General features: G+C 34.3%; 1 protein-coding gene across 1 annotated transcript in view; it reads left to right on the top strand.

Moving 5' to 3' along the window:
* The window catches only part of Uba6 (ubiquitin like modifier activating enzyme 6), a 90,922-nt gene that overhangs the window by 24,088 nt on the left and 46,688 nt on the right, over positions 1-20,146 (top strand). The window contains exons 8-11 of the mRNA XM_021262289.2: positions 7,850-7,930; positions 11,476-11,598; positions 16,713-16,836; positions 19,661-19,764. Of these exons, the coding sequence (XP_021117948.2) occupies positions 7,850-7,930; positions 11,476-11,598; positions 16,713-16,836; positions 19,661-19,764 (432 nt within the window). The remainder of the gene's footprint in view (positions 1-7,849; positions 7,931-11,475; positions 11,599-16,712; positions 16,837-19,660; positions 19,765-20,146) is intronic.

Genomic DNA, 20,146 nt, shown 5'->3' with positions numbered 1-20,146 from the left:
TCTTTCTGTGTTAAATGTTACTGAAAAATTCCAACACAAATGGTTAAGTATTATATGGTAGTGATGGCAAACTTTTTAGAGCTTTCAGTGATAACAAACAGCCCTCTGCGTCATGCGTGCCATAGGTTCACCACCACTGATATATGGTATTACTAATTTAATATATGATATAACTAATTTAATCTATTGTGTTGAGAAACAAAGCAAAGCATTTCAAGTTAGAAGACTTCTGTTTGAATAATAAGTATCAAATGCTGCATTTTAGGGAAAGAGCCTAGAACTGCTGACAAAGCAGTTATATCAGTTGGCTTTATTTTCACAGTAATGTGCATTTAAAAGCTGCTTAAAACACAGTGGTTTATAGCCTCATGTATTTATTTTTCCCTCATCCTTCTGCATCTCAGTTGAAGGGTTCAGCTGTTGTGGGATGAATTTAGCTCAGATTGAATTGGAAAGTCTGGAGGACTGCATAGGTCATGTTCTAATGGCAATAACTAAAACATAAGAGGGTACCACTTAGGCTCATTTTGAACCCTTGTCCACATTATTTCCATTAACAGTCCATGTGTCAAAGCAAGTCACATTGTCAAACACAAACTCAAGGGTCATGAAAGTTCTTTCTTCTCTTCTAAAGAGCCCTAGGTGAACAGTTCAGTTACAGGGGAGTGAAATAAATGAATCAGTTCAATCTAAAATAGTTACTAATTTTGTAAAATACAGTAAAACTTCCTAGCACCCTGGATATTCTAGCTTAACTAGGTTGTCCTTGCTTTTTCCTGTGGTCAAATTATGCTGTTTCCCACTTAAAAATCCATATAGTCACATATATTAGGGCACAAAACAAGTCTCAGGAGGCTTAAAATGATTGAAATCATATCATATTCTCTTACCACAACAGAATAAAATTAGAAATTGAAAATAGAAGAAACTTTGGAAACTGTATAAATCAAAACTTAGCCATGTGCTACTGAATGAACAAATGAGTCCTTGTAGAAATCAAAAAGAATATTTTAAAATTTCTAAAAACAAATGAAAATGAACACACAACATATCAAAATTTGCATGGTACAACAAAAGCAGTAATGAGAGATAATTTTATAGAATGAACACCTACATCAAAAGAATAGATTTCAGGTAAATGGCCTAATGATGAATCGCTGTTTAGTTCATGATGGTCAGGAATCACAACAGAGAAATAGCACCAGAGAGGAGGGAACAAGGGACCATATCACAATCACGCTTCCATGACCCACTCAGACACACCCAAAAGCATACTTCACCAATCCCCTGGGCAGCCCCCAAGCCAATCAATTTCTCACAATGGGAGAAACTGTTTGCCAACTCTTATCAAACAAAAGATTGACAATATTTAAGAAGAGCAAAAAACATAAAACAATCCAATATAAAAATGAGCAAATGATTTGAATGGATTCTTCCCCAAAGGAGAAATACAAATAGCTAACAAAATATATGCAAAAATGCTCAATAGCACTGGCCATCAGGGAAATGCAAATCAAAATTACAGTGAGGGATGGTGCCACCTACTGGAAAGAGGGGGTACCTACAACCCAAGTTATCGCTGCAGGACAAAGCTTTAGTTTGGGATACTTACTTCAGGGACTCTTGAACTGACCACATTACAAATTTAAACTTTCTCATTGACATTTTAAGAAACCAAAGAGTTATTCTTGCAGTGGTGATTACAAAAGGCAAGTAAGTCTTCTAAAACTCCTTTCTTGGAATGATTGTTTTTGGATTGTTTTTGAAGAACAAGCAATTGATGCCAAACGAAACATAATAAAATGAAATCATGAATTTGAACATGGGAGGGCATATTATAGTTTTGAAGAGTTGGGAGCATGTATTTCCTATCACATTATTGGTGAAGTATTTTGGTTTTCCCAGTGCCTAGTATTCTTATTTCATTCATAAAATGAAATCAGAAGTGAATGCAGAATCAGAGAACAACCCGTGATTCTGTTCTTCTCACCAACATCTTCCTTTCAGACGAAGCTTTAAAGGATTATATTTTGATTTGAAAATCAAATAATCGGTGCTAAGCAGCAGACTGCATTGGTTGAAATGAGAAGACACTTAAATAAGTCTCAAAACCAGACTTCCAGATCATCATAGGCAACCGCAAGGGCCAAAGAGATGGAAAAATCTGAAACTCAACCAGCTAGACTCCCTGAAATGGCAACAAAAGAGGATCTGTAAAAAATAAAATCAGAAATAATTTCTCAGATAAAAACACAAATAGTATCCTTAGTGAAAAACATGATTAATAACTCTAGAGCAGACACAGATTAAAAAAAAAAGCTCTGAGGAACATGATAAAATCCCACCATAAGAAACAAATGGAATCCATAAATCAGATGGAAAATGATACCCAGGAAATTATAAACTCTATTGAATGTTTATGCAGTGGAATGAGTCAAAGTGAGGACAGAATATCAGATATAGAAGACAGGATTGTGATTAGGGACCAGGAAAAGAAAGATTTTTTAAAAATAGCAAGGGACCTTGAGAAATCAAGCCAGCAGCTGCTAGACGATGAAAAGAAGAATAACATAAGACTGATCAGAGTCAATAAAGAAACAGGAGATAGTGCAAAACTGTTCAAAGAAATAATAGCAGAAAACTTCCCAAGCATGGAAAAGAATTTGGCAAACAGATAAATGAGGCATATAGGATTCCAATTGGCCAGGACCAAAAAAAAATCTATACCTAGACATATAATAGTCAAGATTCCAGAAACCCAACAGAAGAACAAAATCCTATAAGCAGTTAGGGAAAAGAAACAAGTCACATGCAAAGGAAAGCTCATCAGAATTCATAGCAGACTTCTCAACACAAACCCTCAAGTCAAGGAGAGCCTGGAGTGAAGTATTTCAAGCCCTAAAAGAATACAACCTCCAAACCAGATTGATGTATCCTGCAAAATTATCTTTCAGAATCGATGGAGAAATAAGATACTGTCAAGACAAAGAACACCTGAGGAACTTCATGAATACCAAATCAGCACTCCAAAAATTTTAAACAATATCCTAGGAAAAGACAATGAGAGGCACAAACCCAGGAAGCCCAGCACAGTGAATCCATCAGGCAGGACAAGAAATTAAATGCAAAGGGGGAGAATACAACAACAGGAAAAACTCATGACAAGGATAAACAACCCAATATCAGTCAACAAAATAGAAAACGTAATTAAAAACTTACAAAGAAAAACCTGGGTCTTGATGGCATCACTGCTGAATTCTACAATACTTACAGAGAAGAACTATTGCACTACTGTTTAAACTCTTGAATTAAATTGAAAGGGAAGCAATACTCCCAAATTCATTCCTGGAAGCAAGCATCACCTTATTTCCAAAAGCAGAGAAAGACCCAACCAAAAAGAAGAACTGTGGGCCAGTCTCCATAATGAACATAGATGGAAAAATCCTCAATGAGATACTGGCGAACAGAATGCAGAAGATCATCAAGAAGATCACATGCCCTGACCAAGTGAGATTCATCCCAGGAATGCAAGGATGGTTCAACATATGCAAATCAATAAATGTAATACACTATATTAGCAAAGCCAAGGTCAAAAACCATATAATCATCTCAATAGATGGAGAAAAAGCATTTGCCAAAATTCAACACACAATCATGATAAAAACCCTACAAAAAATTGGAATAGACGATCTACCTCAATGTGATAAAAGCCATCTAGGAAAAACAAACAGCCATTATCATAGTAAATGGTCAGTAGCTGAAATCCTTCATGCTAAAATCGGGAACAAGACAAGGATGTCCACTGTCACCACACCTGTTCAATATAGTTCTGGAAACAGCCACAGCAATTAGACAAGAAAAAGAGTAAAGATAGGAAACGAAGAAGTTCATTATTTGCAGATGACATGATACTCTATATTGAAGACCCCAAGAACTCCCCCAAAAGTCTTCTAGACTTAATAACTAAATTCAGTAGAGTACCTGGATACATGGTCAGTGCACAAAAATCAGCCCTCCTGTACACAAACAAGAGACTCACTGAGAGAGAAACTGGAGAAACAACTCCTTTCACAATAGCATCCAAAAGAATGAAATCAAAGGAATCAACCTAACAAAAGAAATCAAAGACCTCTACTCTGAAAACTACAGCACTCTGAAAAAGAGATCCAAGAGGATATTAGAAAATGGGAAGTCATCCCTTGCTCCTGTGTAGGAAGAACGAATATAGTGAAAATGGCCATACTCCCAAATCTGCTATATAGATTCAGTGCAATCTCAATTGATATTCCAGCAGCATATTTCACAGAGCTTGAGAAAACAATCCAAAAATTCATGTGGAACCAGAAGAGACCTAGAATAGCAAAAGCAATTTTAGGCAAGAAAGAGAAGGTAGGGGATATCATAATCTCCAACTTGAAATTATGCTACAAAGCTACAAAAAAAAAGCATGGTACTGGCAAAGAAACAGACCCAAGAATCTGTGGAACAGATTAGAAGATGCAGAAACAACTCCAGACATACTCAGCCACCTTGTCTATAACAAAGGAGCCAAACATTCACTGGAGGAAAGATAGCCTCTTTAATAAATGGTGCTGGAAAAATTGAGTTTCAATTTGTCAAAGATTAAAACTAAACCTGTATCTCTCACCATCCACTAAACTAAAATTGAAATGGATCAAAGATCTAAATATTAAAACAGAAACATTAAGCCAGCTGGAAGAGAGGTTAGGTAGAACTCTTGAAGATATTGGTGTAAGAAAAGATTTCATGAACAAAACTTCATTTGCACATGAACTAATACAAAGAATGGACAACTGGGATATCTTCTTACTAAAAAGCTTCTGCACTGTAAGAGAAGCCTCCAGTAGAGTGAAGAGACAACCTACAATGTGGGAAAAAAATTTTGCCAGATGTTCCTCAGACAAAGGTCTACTGTCTGGAATATATAAAGAACTTAAATCAGACCTCCCAAATTTAAAGATCCAATTCAAAAATGGACATTTGAAATGAACAGACATTTCTAAGACAAAGAAGTAGAAACAGCAAATAAACATAAGAAAAAAATGTTCAACATCACTGGTCATTTGAGAGATGCAAATGGAAACAACGCTGAGTTTCCATCTCATTCCGGAAAGAATGGCTGCTCTCCAGAAATCAACCAATAACAAGTGGCTCGCAGAGTTGCAGGGTTGTGGGGAAAAAGGAACCCTTCTCTACTGTTGGTGGGACTGTAGACTGTTGCAAACACTGTGGAATCAGTATGGAGATACATCAGAAAACTAGGATTAGAAGTCCCATTTGACCTAGGTATTTCCCTGCTGGGTATCTTCCCAGCAGAATTAAAGGAATCATACCACAGTGATGTATGGGCACTCAGGTTCATAGTGGCACATTTTGCAATAGCCAAAACTTGGAAGCAGCCAAATTGCCCATCCACTGGAGACTGGATAAAGAAGATGTGGGTTTTTTATAAAATGGAGTGCTACTCAGCCATAAAGAATGAGAAACTAGAGACATGTATAGCTAAATGGATGCACATTGAGGCCATACTCTTAAGCGAAATAAATAGGACAAACGTGTAAATACTGAATAGTTTTTCTGGTGTGAGAAACTGAAAGTGTAAATAAGGATCAAAATGCATAATAGATAATGTGAAATAGGAAGAAAAGGTCCAAAGGGGAGGTGGAAGGGCTAGGGCAAAGGAAAGAAAGAAAAGGAATAAATATGAGAAAAGGAAACAAAGTGGAGGGCGGGGGAATGTAGAAAAAGCAGAAATCAAGATATATCATGTAAAGGTATAAATTCCCAGTGATGAATGTCATCATATTGTATATCTAAAATGTACCAATAAACTTAATGAATAAAAAAATTACAGTAAGATATGTCATCCCAGTTGGAATGATTATTATAAAAACAAAAAGGTAACAAGGATATGGAGAGAAGGAGACTCTCAAACTGTATAGGTGGGAATATAAACTAGTACTTCCATTATGGAAAACAGTATGGTGTTCCCCAAAAAAGCAGAAATAGATTTGTTGTATAATCTAGCTATCCCACTTCTGGATATACAGACATTCCTCCTTTAATGACTAAGTTGCATTCTTATGACTGGGTCGTTAAATGAATTGTAAATAGTATGTACATGACAATATTCAGAACAAAAATATGGTCAAAGGAAACTCCAGCATGATAACTGCTTTTATTTATATAACTCTTACATGCAGTGCTGTACTGTACAGTATAATCAGCAAAAATTACAGTATTGTATAAACAAAGTACACTGTACAAAAAAAGCACATTGAGACTATAAATAAGATGTACAGAACTGTTCAGAAAAAAACCAAAACATGTTGTAAGTCTGAGCTGTGGGTCCTAAGTCCAAACAGTCATTAAGCAGATGGTCATTCAACAAGGAATATCTGTGTATCCAAGGAAAATGAAAGCAGCATGCCAAAGTGATACAGGCATGCCCATGTTTATTACATATTATTCCCAGGTGGAAAGATACAGAATCCACATAGGTGTTCTTAAGTGTATGCAGGAATAAAAATTTGATTTATATACATACACAGAAGAACATTTTTTAGCCATAAAGAGTGAAGTTCTGTCATTTGCAGCACAGTGAGTGGAATTGTGGGACATTGTTTTAAGTGAAATAAGCCAGAGGCAGAAAGACAGGTATCATGTTTACTCTCTCATATGTATATGTTAAGAAAACTCAAACCCTGAATGTGGTATAGTGATTATATGATTAGAGAGGTTGGGAAGTGTGGTGGGAGGGTGGAATTTGTTCAGTGCTGCACACTGTGTGCATATATTGCTAAATCCTCTTTAAATGTACAGTTAATACATGTTAAAAATGTGAAGTTCCAGAAGTGTGGGCATTACATTTCCTTTTACTACACATATACACACACCCATCCCACTAGTACAATATAGAGTCTGAATAGATTCCTGCAAAGCAAGCTTAGGAAACTTGCAGTTTTATAAGCAGAAATCCATGTTTTGTCCCTTGGCTTCATCCCTCAAGTTTTAACTCTGTAAATACAATCCTGAGAAATGGTCCCAGCAGTGCTCAGAGCCTTAAGTTACATTCATGACATACCCAGCAAGATGTGTACAAAGGGTGATAGGCCCTTGGAGGAATGCTGATGTAGATAAACTAAATTCACTCTTGAACATGTTCTAGTAAACCTAAGTTGTCCAGTGTATGCATCCGTGGGGTGAGGAAAGCACCTGCAGTAAGTAGAGTCTAGCTCTGTTCACTGGTTAGTAGACAGCTTACCTTAAGAATATATTTTACTTCTCTCAGTCTAAGGTCATTATCATCAAATTCTGATTTTTAAAATTTCTGCTTAGATCACCACAAAAAATTAACCATTGAAAGCGGATTTACTGTCTTAAATGATAAAATTGAGAAGTTTCATTAATACTGTAAAACCAAACATTATTTTGTGAATCTGAAAAAACTTTGCCAACTAATGTATCTCTTAATATTGTCACTCTTTTAAGCTAACTTGAAAATAACACTGTATTGCGGTGGCTGGGTAAATATTTCCACAGTAAGTAACAGATAAAACAAATCTCTAACCATTTGGAGAGTACATAAATACCACATAGGATATTAAGCTTTACTTCAACATGGGCAGGTTTTCTCCTGTATGTGTTACTTTGTTTTGCTATTTTATACTTATAAAGAAATTCTAAGAATACAATAGGGTAGTAACTTTTAATGATGATAACAACATATTTTTAACACAATTGAAACTGAAGTTCTTCTGATTTAGAAGTTGAAGTTTACCCAAATAATTGTGTATTTTGTGATGTTTAATTTCTTTGTTGTCAACAGTGTGTGGTATTGACTGATATGCAACTTCCATTGCAAAAGAAGATCAATGACTTTTGCCATTCTCATTGCCCACCAATTAAGGTAATTATACTCATTTAATGACATACAGTTAATCAAAGGAGAACACTTTTACTATTAAAATTTGAGGTTTTTATTGAGTTATATAAGAAGCTCTTTTTACAAGAGGACAATCAATGAAATTTATGGCTTTAATTTTGGTACCATATTCATTTCCTATTTTTAAAACTAGATTGTAAGTTTGGTTTACAGATAAATGCCCAACATTAAGAAAGAGTTAAGGTTAGGAATGGATGATAAACATTGAATACATACATTTGTTTTTGTTTGTTTATTTTGTGGGCCTTTGCACTGAGCTACATCTTCAGCATATTTTTAAGACAAGGTCTCAAGTTGCCCAAGCTAGGCTCAAATTTATAATCCTGCCTTAACCTCCAGAGTGCTGGGGCTGCAGGTGTGCACATACCTGGGTACATCATCCAACTTTAAACATGTTATGATGGTGGTTTCAAGAGGTATCTTACTTCATTTAGTGAATATTCATTGACCGACTACATGCTAGGTACAGTTCTAAATGAACACATCACTGAATAGGACAAATTTTTCTGCTCATGAAAAATAAAATTAATATCTGGTAGGGAAGATGTACGGTAAACCAGCAAATATATGTATGGTGTGTTTTTAAATAGTTCCAGTAGTATGAAGAAAAACAGTCTGAGCCAAGAATAAAGACAATAGTGTATCTGCATAAGATTGGGAGAGGGCTCATGCTGTTCCTATTATATTAGAAAGTCTAGAGATGTCCTCTCTGAGATGACATTTGAATAGTAGTCTCAATAAGGTGAAGGAACCAGTGCGTAAGGTTCTAGGGAAGACCATTCAGAGCAGAGGGATCAGCATGTGTAAAACCTGCAAGTGTGAAATTTAGCTCTGTGAGTTTGAGCACTATCAAGAGTTAAGGCAGGATCAAATGGAGTTAGGGAAAGAAGGGAAGGTAATCCTGGAGGATTCAGTTTAGAGAAGTAGGTATAGGGATTATCTTATAGAATCGTCTAGAACATTTGTTTTAAGCCTCTCAGTTTTGATTTGATTTATAATTTAAAAAATCACTTTGGTTTGCTATATGGAGAAAAAACTGTATCAGAAGTTTTCAGAATGTGGTCTGAATACACTGAGAGTCCTTGCGACACTTTCTGGCATCTGCATAGTCAAACTATTTTCATTATATTACTGAGATGTTTCTTCTTCATTCTTATCTTCTGATGAAATGCACTAGATTTTTCAGATTCTATGTAAGTGGTAATGTCATTCCTCTAACAGCTTGTAGAATATATTTATTTATGTATTCTTACATTTTAACCACTTAACAGTTTACCCTATGCATCACTTGGGCAGTATGTTTGTTTACATACTTACTATCCCAAGCCTCTGGCAGGTGTCATTTCAACCATTTTATTCTTGTATTGAATAAATTTGATAAAATTATCATTTTTATATTTCCTGTCATAATCATCTTATAAAAATTGAAAAATATGCAAATTTTGGTCATCTTGTATTTAAATAATTGGACTGATAAGTAGTTAAATATTAATTTTAATTCCTAACAGTAAATGTCAATAGGTTTAACTCATACAAATCAAAGCCCTTTAAATTCTCAGTAATCTTTAAGAATATGAAGTAATGAAGACATCCAAAAAAGCTGGGGTTGGTGGTGTATGCCTGTAATCCCAGCACTGGGAAGGCTGATCAGGAAGGAGGATCACAAATTCAAGGCCAGGCTGGGCTACATAGTGAGTTCAAGGCCAGCCTGGACTATGCAGTGAGACACTTGTCTCAAAACAACAATAAAAAAAGAGACCCTCAAAAAAGAGAACTGATTATAAGCATAGAGTAGAGGCAACTAGACCAGTTCAGAATTATTGCTGTAGTCCAGCTTAGAGATGCTGATGTCATACATTAAAAAAAGGTGAGAGTAGACATAAAGAGAAGTTGTTGAGTTTGAGGTTTCTTTTGTTAAAATGTGCTGGGGGACCAGATAGAGCTTGTAGGTAGAGAAACATAAGCTTTGAAAGAATGATAGACTGAGGGCTGGGGATTTAGCTCAGTGGTTCCGGTGCCTGCTTTGAAAGCGCAAGGTCCTGAGTTTGATCCCCAATACCAAAAAAAAGAAGAATAGACAGAGAATAACTCTTAAAATTTTGTCCAGCATAGTTAGCTGCTTAGTGGTGACATGGAAAGAAATTTTAGATAAGAAAAATCATCATTCTTCCCTTGTAATTGAATGCATATTCCTAACTCAGCCTCTTTTGTTTAGGGTCATTTGTTTCCTTGAAATAAGGGACAAGTACCTTTGCGATAGGCACTAAACAAATCAGTTTTATAATATAAATGTGCTGAAAATTTTTGGTTTGTGATATTTATGTAGCATATTTATACTTCGTAACATTTGTGCTGTACTTCACAGTTTAAGGTAAATAAGACAGAATGGTAAACTTAAAACGGCACAGGGCCGGGGATTTAGCTCAGTGGTTCTGCTGCCTGCCTCGCAAGCACAAGGTCCTGAGTTCAATCCCTGGTACCAAAAAAAAAAACCAGGGCACAGATGTTTTACAAAATAATTATTCTACATTATAAAATCTATATTATATTGTTATATATTGTGCATTATAAATTATAAAGTATATATAATTATATGTTTTTATACTTGAGAGTTGTTTTGGAAAAAACTCAATTGTCAGAGTTTGCAGCTTCTAAAATTTTTTAAAAGGAGGAAGAGGAGGAAGTATCAAAATTTCTGTTAAGTTTTACATCTCATTAAAAAAATACTTAACCCATTTTGATCAGTAAATGGAATACATGATTGAATGGGATGTAGTATTCTAATATCCATCTCATAATTTGTATAAGAGGAGCTATACATTATTTTGATGAGATAAGTTTTTATAATCAAATACAATTAGGAAAGTGCTGCTTTATGCTAGATCATATATGGCTGTTTTATTATAAATAGCTAAAAAATGGATTTAAACACAAAAATAATTTCTTAACAAATTCTTAGAATGGAGACAATTCATTTATTATAAAAATTGCTTTTAATAAAACATTTCTGATTGTGTTCAATAATTTAATTTTTACCTAACTTTGGTTTATACTTTCAGTTCCTCAGCCTTTCTCTATAGAGTGCCCTCAGCTTTTGGTAGTGGTCTGTTTTTATTAGTTCTGTCACTTTTGATGAATGCACACGCCTTTTTTTCTAGAATAACAAATAAGAATTCATCCCTAGACCATTAAACCGGAATGTCCATTTCTTAGATATTGTGCTTGAATTTTACCACAAGGCTAAAATTTTTGTTATTTAATAATTCTAGAACATATAATGATAACTGACAGTATTTCTAACTTAGTTGCACTCAATATCTATTCACCAAATACCAAATTTCTTGATTTGTAAACTAGCACAATTTAGTCCATTCATAATTCACTTTATATTCCAAAGGTTCTATTTAATTGTAAATAAAATTGTCATTAAAGAACCTAAGATAATTGAGTTTTTTGTTTTATTTTTTCCTTTCACATGAGTAAATGAACTTATTTTTGCCATTTCACAGTTCATCAGTGCCGATGTACATGGAGTTTGGTCACGATTATTTTGTGATTTTGGTGATGAATTTGAAGTTTCAGATACGACAGGAGAAGACCCAAAAGAAATTTTCATTTCAAACATAACACAGGTATGATTATATTAATGAACTCTTTCAATAAAATATTTTAAAGTTGATGTGAATGCTATTTTTGAAAAGAGTTTTAGCAGAATATTTTATAAGCAATATTTTTCATTTCATGGCATTTTAAGATAATGAAGGAGTATTAATTTCTTGATTGCATTACGTTAAAGCTAACTTGAAATATTAATTGTTAAAAATGTTCTGGATTCACTAACATTCAGGATTTGATATAACAGTACTTGTCATAAATGTTAATTTCAGTTTTGTTCTGTGTCATGTTTCTGTCATACGTGAATTGTGACTCATTGTTTACTGAACTGTTTACTGTGTCAGAACATGGATGTACTGAATATGCCATGTGACAGCAGGCCCAACACTAACTGCATACAGGAAAAGACACAAAGCATCTTAGACAAAAGTTTCTCTAATGTGTTACAGTTCTAAAACTCTATTTAAAAGGGGAAAAGCATAAGAATTGATTCACTTCAAGTCAAAAGTAGATTTTACTACATTGTCCTGTGTCATATAAGCTTGATTTTTTTTTTTATTCCCTAAAAGAACTGGCAAAATCATTATGATTCCCTTTTAATACTCTTTTCTTTTATTGTAAGTATTTCACCTTATTTATGTTCCTTGTAGTTATAGTAAAGCCTAAAGAAGCCAAATATAAGAGAATGGCAATATACAATGACAAAATACTATTTGTGCTTCTGACTTTACACTTTATTTCTAATTCTAAACCCAGTCTAGCCAGGGATTTAGCTCAGTGGTGCCGCCACCCGCCTCTCAAGCACAAGGTCCCAAGTCTGATCCCCGTTACAAAAAAAAAAAAAAAATGTTAGTAAACCCAGTCAAATTTCTTTCTTATGCCTCTTTAAGAAAACCTAATTGAAAGATCATTTTATGTGTCTATTTAGAGTGATTTATTATTCTATCTGAGTTCTTCCTTCAGGTTGATTAGTGCATAGTCAACCTTTTATTTTCTGTAGTTGGTTGTTGTTTACCCTCAGAATAACAATGTTAGAATAAAGCTCCAAATGATAGTATGTATTCTTTATTGCAGTAGTATTTTTTTGTATAGAAAAGTACAGAAAATAATATGCTAAGCTGCACAGTATTTCTTATTTTAAAATATTGGACGATCTGTAAACTACCAGATTTCCTGTCTTTAAAATCTGTCCTCCTTTTGTACATTTCTTCTATATTCAGAATTAGACTCTTTATCTTTTACTAAACAGTTTTACTCCTAACATGACTTTAAAACATGGTCTAATTTTGAAAAAAAATAAAAAATAAAAAAACATACTCTTTGAATGTTTTACAAGTCACAAGAATCTTTGAATCTGTGAAATACTCGAATTCTGTGAAACCTCTGAACTTCTCCCACAAAACATGAAACTGTATTTCAACATTCACTTTTAAAAGTAGTAATAAGTTGGCCGCCATTCCACCACTCCTAGGGCAGAGGAGGTGAGCCAATCCCAGCGCCCAGGAGGAGGCTCCTCTGCTGCCATTCCACTGCTCCTAGGGCAAAGAAGGTGAGCCAATCCCAGTGCCCAGGAGGAGGTTCTCCGCCACCATTCCACCTCTCCTGAGGCAGAGGAGGTGAGCCAATTCCAGCACCCAGGAGGCGGCTCTCTGCCGCCATTCCACGGATCCTAGGGCAGAGGAGGTGAGCCAATCCCAGCACCCAGGAGGAGGCTCTCTGCCACCATTCCACCGCTCCTAGGACAGAGAAGGTGAGCTGCGCAGGTGCCAGCAGCACACTGCCCCCCCCACCCGGGAAATGAGAAGACACGTAAACAAGCCTCAAAAACAAGACTTCCAGATCACCTACAGCAAACCCAAAGGGAAACAAGATGGAACAATCTGATACTCAACCACCAGGACTCCCTGAACTGGCAAAAAAAGAGCATGTGGAAAAAATGAAATCAGAAATAATTTCTGAGATAACAGCAAAGATTGTGTCCATAGTGCAAAACATGATTAATAAATCTAGAGAGGACACAGATAAAAAATAGAGGAGCTGAGGAACATGATGGAATCCCAACATAAGAAACAAATGGAATCCATAGAATAGATGCAAACAGATTTCCAGGAGATTAAAAACTCCATTGAAAGTCTGCACAGCAGAATGAACCAATCTGAGGGTAGAATTTCAGATATAGAAGAAAAGATTGCAATTAGTGACCAGGAAAAGAAAAATTGCTTTAAAATTGTAAAGGAATATGAGAAATCAATCCAGCAGCTGCTAGACGATGCAAAGAAGAACGTAAGACTGATTGGAGTCAATGAAGAAAGAGGAGAGAGTGCAGATGACATAAAAAAAAACCGTTCACAGAAGTGATGGCATAAAACTTCCCAAGGAGGGGAAAAGAACTTGACATACAGATAACTGAGGCATATAGGACTCCAGCTAGCCTAAATCAAAAAAAATCTACACATAAGCACATAATAGTTAGGATTCCAGAAATCCAACAGAAGAACAAAATTCTACAAGCAGTGAGAGAAAAGAAACAAATCACATACAAAGGAAAGCCCATCAGAATCACAGCAGACTTCTCAATGCAAACTCTCGAGGCAAGAAGAGCATGGAGTGATGTATTTCAAGCCCTAAAGGAAAACAGCCTCCAACCCAGATTGATGTACCCTGCAAAACTATCTTTCAAAATTGATGGAGAAATAAGATACTTTCATGATAAAGAGCACCTCAGGAACTTCATGAATATCAAACCGGCACTCCAAAAAATTTTAGACAATACCCTAGGAAAAGACAATGAGGATCACAACCCCAGGAAACCCAGCAGAATGAATCCATTGGGCATGACAAATTAAATGCAAAGGGGAAGAATCCAACAAAAACAAAAAGTCATGACAAGGCTTTTAAAATTTTGACTTCATCTCCCTAATGAGTGTATAATTCAATCTTGTTACTGTACTGATTAGTATTTTTCTGATTCTAGTGTTGCACACCTTTCCTTGTGCTGTACTGGCTATTTATCATCTTCTTGTGTCTACTTTTTAATTGGGTTGTCTATTAATGAGCTGCAAGAATTCTTTATATATTCTGATCATAGGATATATGCGTTATAAATATGGTCTGTTTAAGGACTGCTTTTCATTTTAACGATGTCATTTAAAGTTCTAAATTTTGATGGAATCTCATTTATCAATTTTTTTCTTTTATACATCATGTCTTTTGTATCCTAGGAAGTTCTTGCTTACCCTAAATTCATGAACATTTTCCCTTATAATTTCTTCTTGAAGTTTTATAGTTTTAGTCTTTCATATTTAGTTTCATAGATCCTTTCAAGTTATTTTCATGTATGGAAATAAAGGGTTGAGGTTAATTTTTTATATACAGATACCAGGTGTTCTAGTGCCGTTTGCTGAAAACACTATCTTTTCCTCAGCTCTTGAGTTTATATTCTATAAAATATTAATGTTAAATAATCTTTCAAAACTCAGTGGATCATATATGTGTGGTTCTATTTCTAAATTGTTTTATTCCAATGATCTATGTCTTTCCTTACACCAATATTGCCTTGATTACTATAGCTTTAGAGGAAGTCTTAAAATTAGGTACTAAATGTCTTCCAACACAATTTTTTAACTCTTCTAGGTCCTTTGTACTCCTACATAACTTTTAATTTTCAATATCCAGTTCTTCATTTATAGCAAGTATACATAGACCTGAATTTTTATATATACCTTGTGTTTTCTAATCCTACTAAATTCAAATAAAAGTTCTAGAGGCTCCTAGAGATTTCTTAGTATTTTCCCTGTAGATGATCATTTCATCTACATATAAAGATTTTGCTTCTACCTTGCCAATCCTATCCTAATTGTGTTATTTTATTGCCAGACTATTTTGCTTTAGGCCTGTTTCAAAGTTTAATGGACACATAGAGTAGGCACATCTGCCCTTTTTCCCCACCTTAGGGAGAAAGCATTGTATCTTCTTCATTCATATAAGGTGTTTTTGCTGGAAGTATGGAGTACATGTCTTTGATCTGTTGAGAAGGTTATGTTCTACTTCTAGCCTCCTGATAGATTTTACCATGAACAGCTGTAGAATTTAGTCCAATACTTTTTCTCCAACTACTGATAGGAACATGTAGCTTTTTCCTTTCCTCTGTTAAAATGATGGCTTTTGGGAGTGGATCTTCCAATGCTGAACCAACACTGCCATCCCTATAATAAAACTTCCAGATCTGACTTCTAGTAGTTTGTTTTCTTAAGCAAATTTCTATCTATGTTCATACTTTTTTCTTCTATTTTCTTTATCCAGTTTTAGGATTATCACAATGTTGATTTCCTAAAATGAGGGGAGAAGTGTTCCCTTTTGTTTCTGCTTTAAATGTTTGATAATTATTTCTGCTTTAAATGTTTGATAATTTATCAGTTAAAATGTATATGACCCTGTTGCTATCATATAGGTAGGTTTTCAAGGTAGCAATATAGTTTCTTTAATGGGTGCTATTCAAATTTTTTATTTCCTCCAGAGTTAGTTTCATTAATTTGTCTTCCAAGGTACTTCTTTGAAGTTGTCAAATTTACTTCAAAACAGATTTTTGTAATATGCTTTCTATATCCTTTTAAATTCTGTAAAATCTGTGGTAATGTCTCCTAAATGTTGATATTGTGATTTTAAAAATGTATAATTGATATTGTGTAATAGGAAGTAAAGGTCTAAAGGAGCAGGGGAAGTGGGAGGAGTAGGGGAAAGGAACGAAGGGAAAAGAAAAAATATGAGAAAAGGAAAAAAATGGAAACATATTCTTTGCAAATAGGGAAGGGTGGAGGGGGTGAAGGGAGGGCAGGGGAAGGGGAAAAAAATAAGAACCAAGATACTCATGTAATAGTGCAAGATCCCAATGAAGAATGTAACTGTATTTTATTCCTAAAATGTACCAATAAACTTAATGGGAAAAAAAAAAGTAGTAATGAGTTGATCATTACTTTGTCATTTCTTTAGAATTGCTTTACCAAGGAGGGAAAAGAATGGGTTGGAATTCTAGTTTGAGATTTTTATGATAATGTCATTTCTGTGTGAGATTTGGAATTTGTACTAAAAGACTGAATTGACTTGATTTCTGGTAGATTACTCTTATTCTTAGGCTAACCCTGGCATTGTAACTTGCCTTGAAAATCATCCTCACAAACTTGAGACAGGACAATTCCTAACGTTTCGAGAAATTAATGGAATGACAGGTTTAAATGGATCTATACAACAAATAACTGGTGAGTTGACATGTTTTCTTAATTCATTTATACTTAGCACTTTGCATATTTATAATTCATTGTTGGAAAGTGGCAGGAATGTAACATCAACTCAGGCCTGATCCATAGCTCCTGGCCTCAGAATATTCAGTTCAAGTAAGACCGTGTTAAACAGTGATAATATTAATAGAGAACAGGCATTCTTAGAACTCCAAACTTAGCAAGGATACCCACCCTGTTTTAGAACAGTGAGGACAGGGTGGGTGTCTTGATTAAAATCAGATGGTTACATTGACTTAGAAAGGTGTAGGAGTATTCTATACAAAGACAAAAAATATAAGACTCAGATCCAGTATAGAACTCAGGAATTACAAGAAGCATACTATGATAAGGCTGGTAGTGAGAATTAGAATTCCATGAGTCTTTAAGACATTTAGGAGGAAACTTTATTACATTGGTAGATGAGCAGATTTCCTACTTGGGCCACTCATTTACTTCAGGAGTACAAAAAGGGAGCAGGTTTGGAGAGAAGACAGTACAGTTTGTGCTCGTTGAGGGAGGTGACAATGGAATATTCAAGTGGAAATACAGATGTTGGTTGGATATGTGTTCTTGTGCAGTGGCTTTCATGAAAGGTATGAATGATTATGACTAGACAGTTTGTGAGTTTATTGGCAATAAGTTGAAGCAGTCATTCTTTTTTCAGGGAATTAATGTGAGATTATTACCCAAAGTAAAAGGAAGGTGCCAGAGAAGTTTGAGAATATGTGTTTTAAAAAATCAGTATCATCTAGGGTATATTTAAAGTTGGAGGTAATGAATTTATACTAACATTAATCTGCACAGTTTGTGTTTTCCCTCCAACCATGTTTAAAAGAATTAAGGACAGTGCTCAACAACCTATAATTTGACTATATGCCATGTTTATACATGTTTATGGAAGAGTGATTCAGTTTTGTTTTTAGGGCATTTGAAAAATATCCTTGCAGAATTAGTACGTAAACTAGTAAAATTACCTTTTTCTTCTTGTAATACTGTAAAAAATATGTCCTGAAGAGACATAAAAACAAGTTTTTGTTATAAACTATATAAACAACTTTAGATCCATGTTTAAGAATCTTTGGTAATAAAACTGATTTGGTTTCTTGGTTACATCTAAATGTCTTAAATACAAATTCAAATTAAAGAATCTGTTTTGTGACCATGCAATGATGGATTATGATGACAGTTCAGATTCTTATGACTACCTATGTGAGAAGGAGCCATTGAATATCAAAGAATGAAGATAAAATCTACATTTTGTACCCAAAAAAACTCTTGGGGTGGGGAATGTTTAAATGGACCTATAGTTTTTGAAGTTTTCTTCCTTAACAATTATTAGTTGGTACTGTACTTACTGCTGTTAGAAAATTTGTTGTGAAAAATATTTTTTTTAATTTACATACTTCATATGTATATTTTGTATTTATACTTTTGTATAAATGTATATGTACATTTTGTATTTACACATTTGTATAAATACACATTTTGTGTGTATATATATATGTACACATGCATAGGGTTAAATAGGGTTAAAAATGTTTCCTACTTCACACTTCCTCCCCTCTCTAGAGAGTTTCTTATGTTTATATGTTAAGTGGAGAGGGGAACTTACAGGATTTTTAAAACTTTTTGAATAAATAGTTCAAAAACAGAAAAGGGTAAATGTTTACAGTAAACAGTTTTTGCCCATCCTTGGCTCCATCTCCTGTGTTCTCCCTTACTGACCACAGATAACTGCTGTTCTTAGTTTATTGTGTGTCCTTCCAGGGGTCCCCTAGGCTTTTCACACAGAAGTAGCTGACTGTATTATACATAGTGCTGCCCTTTGCCTTTTTATTAAACATACAGTGGCTTGGTGATGCTTTTATATCAATAATTGCAGACCATTTCTTTTTTCATTCCTTTTTCTTTTGTGGCTTGTATTGTGGATGAAAATGTTATCAAACCATAATTTTAATTTGCAATTTTTGTGTTATGGCTGATATTGAGTATTTTAAGTTTTAGAAGCATTTTTTTTTTTCTCTTTAATGTGAACTGCCTTTTGGCATTTTTTCATGACTATTTTCTTAACCACTCCTAGGAACTCTTAATAGAGCATTGTCAGATTTTGTCTTATTTTGTTCTGTTTTGTTTTTGAGTTGCACATATTTTTCCTAGTTTGGTATTGTCTTTTGATCTGCTTGTAATAGTTTTTATCATGTAACTATAGTTGCATAATCATAACTTTTTAATTATTAGTGGCTTTTGAGTGTTCTTAGAGAAGAACCTTCCTTACTCCAGGTTTTAAAGGAATTCTTCTCCCATGCCTTTTATCATTGTTGGGGTTTTTTTTGGATGTTTAAAACTCATCCACTCGGAATAGTTTCCCAGATAGTTTTCCTCCCAGACAGTACATGGAACCATCATAACTATTCTGCATTGGTGTAGAGTACCACCTTTGTTGATCACCAACTCTCTTGGTGTCTATTCCATTTGTCTCTGTATGAGTCAGTACCGTACTATATTATTACAATATATAGTTTGTGTTATTGAGGCTTTATAATGTATCTTAATGTCTAATAATTAATAATGTATATTTCTCTTTTTTCTTCTCTGAATTTTCTTGACTTTCAAGTCCTAAATTTCACATTGGAAAAAATACTCTGGACAGCTCCCCACACTATGCCCACATTTAAAAAAAAAAAAAAAACTATACTAGAACCTTTTAATTTGTAAATTAGGGAGAATTAACATCTTTATCACAGTAAGTCTTCAGATTTCAATATCTGTACCCCTGTGTAATGATTTTCTTATTTTCTTCTAGTGGGATCACCATTTTCTTTTAGCATTGGTGATACTACAGAGCTGGAAGCATATTTACATGGAGGAATAGCTATACAGGTTAAAACTCCTAAAACATTTTTCTTTGTAAGTGTTTTGTTTTTTGTGCTTAAAATATTTCGTTAAAGAAAACGAATAACCCAAGGGAAAAAAAGTAATAAAATTGTTCAGTCAACCAAACAGTTCAGGCTGAACAGCTAGTTTTGTTTTTTTTTAATTTGTACCCACTTTTAAGAAAAATGGAATCAATCAAAGAAATAAACTAGTATTTTTTAAGTATACATTTTGTATAGCTAGAACATAATATATATATGTATATGAATGAATTGGGGTATGTATTTTTCAAAGGATCTATACTGTCCAGACCAATCCAAGAGTTGATCATACTTTCTTTCTAAATTTACAAAGTTATTTTGCTTTAATTTTTAAATTTTTTAAATACTTTATAATAGTTAATTTATCTTGATTT

The sequence above is a fragment of the Heterocephalus glaber genome, unplaced genomic scaffold, assembly GCF_053883595.1.
Source record: "Heterocephalus glaber isolate CG9 unplaced genomic scaffold, H.glaber_assembly_v1.0 deba00001509, whole genome shotgun sequence".
In the NCBI taxonomy this organism is placed as follows: Eukaryota; Metazoa; Chordata; class Mammalia; order Rodentia; family Bathyergidae; genus Heterocephalus; species Heterocephalus glaber.
The sequence above is the reverse complement of the archived record's forward strand: the minus strand, read 5'-3'. Positions and strand labels throughout refer to the sequence as shown.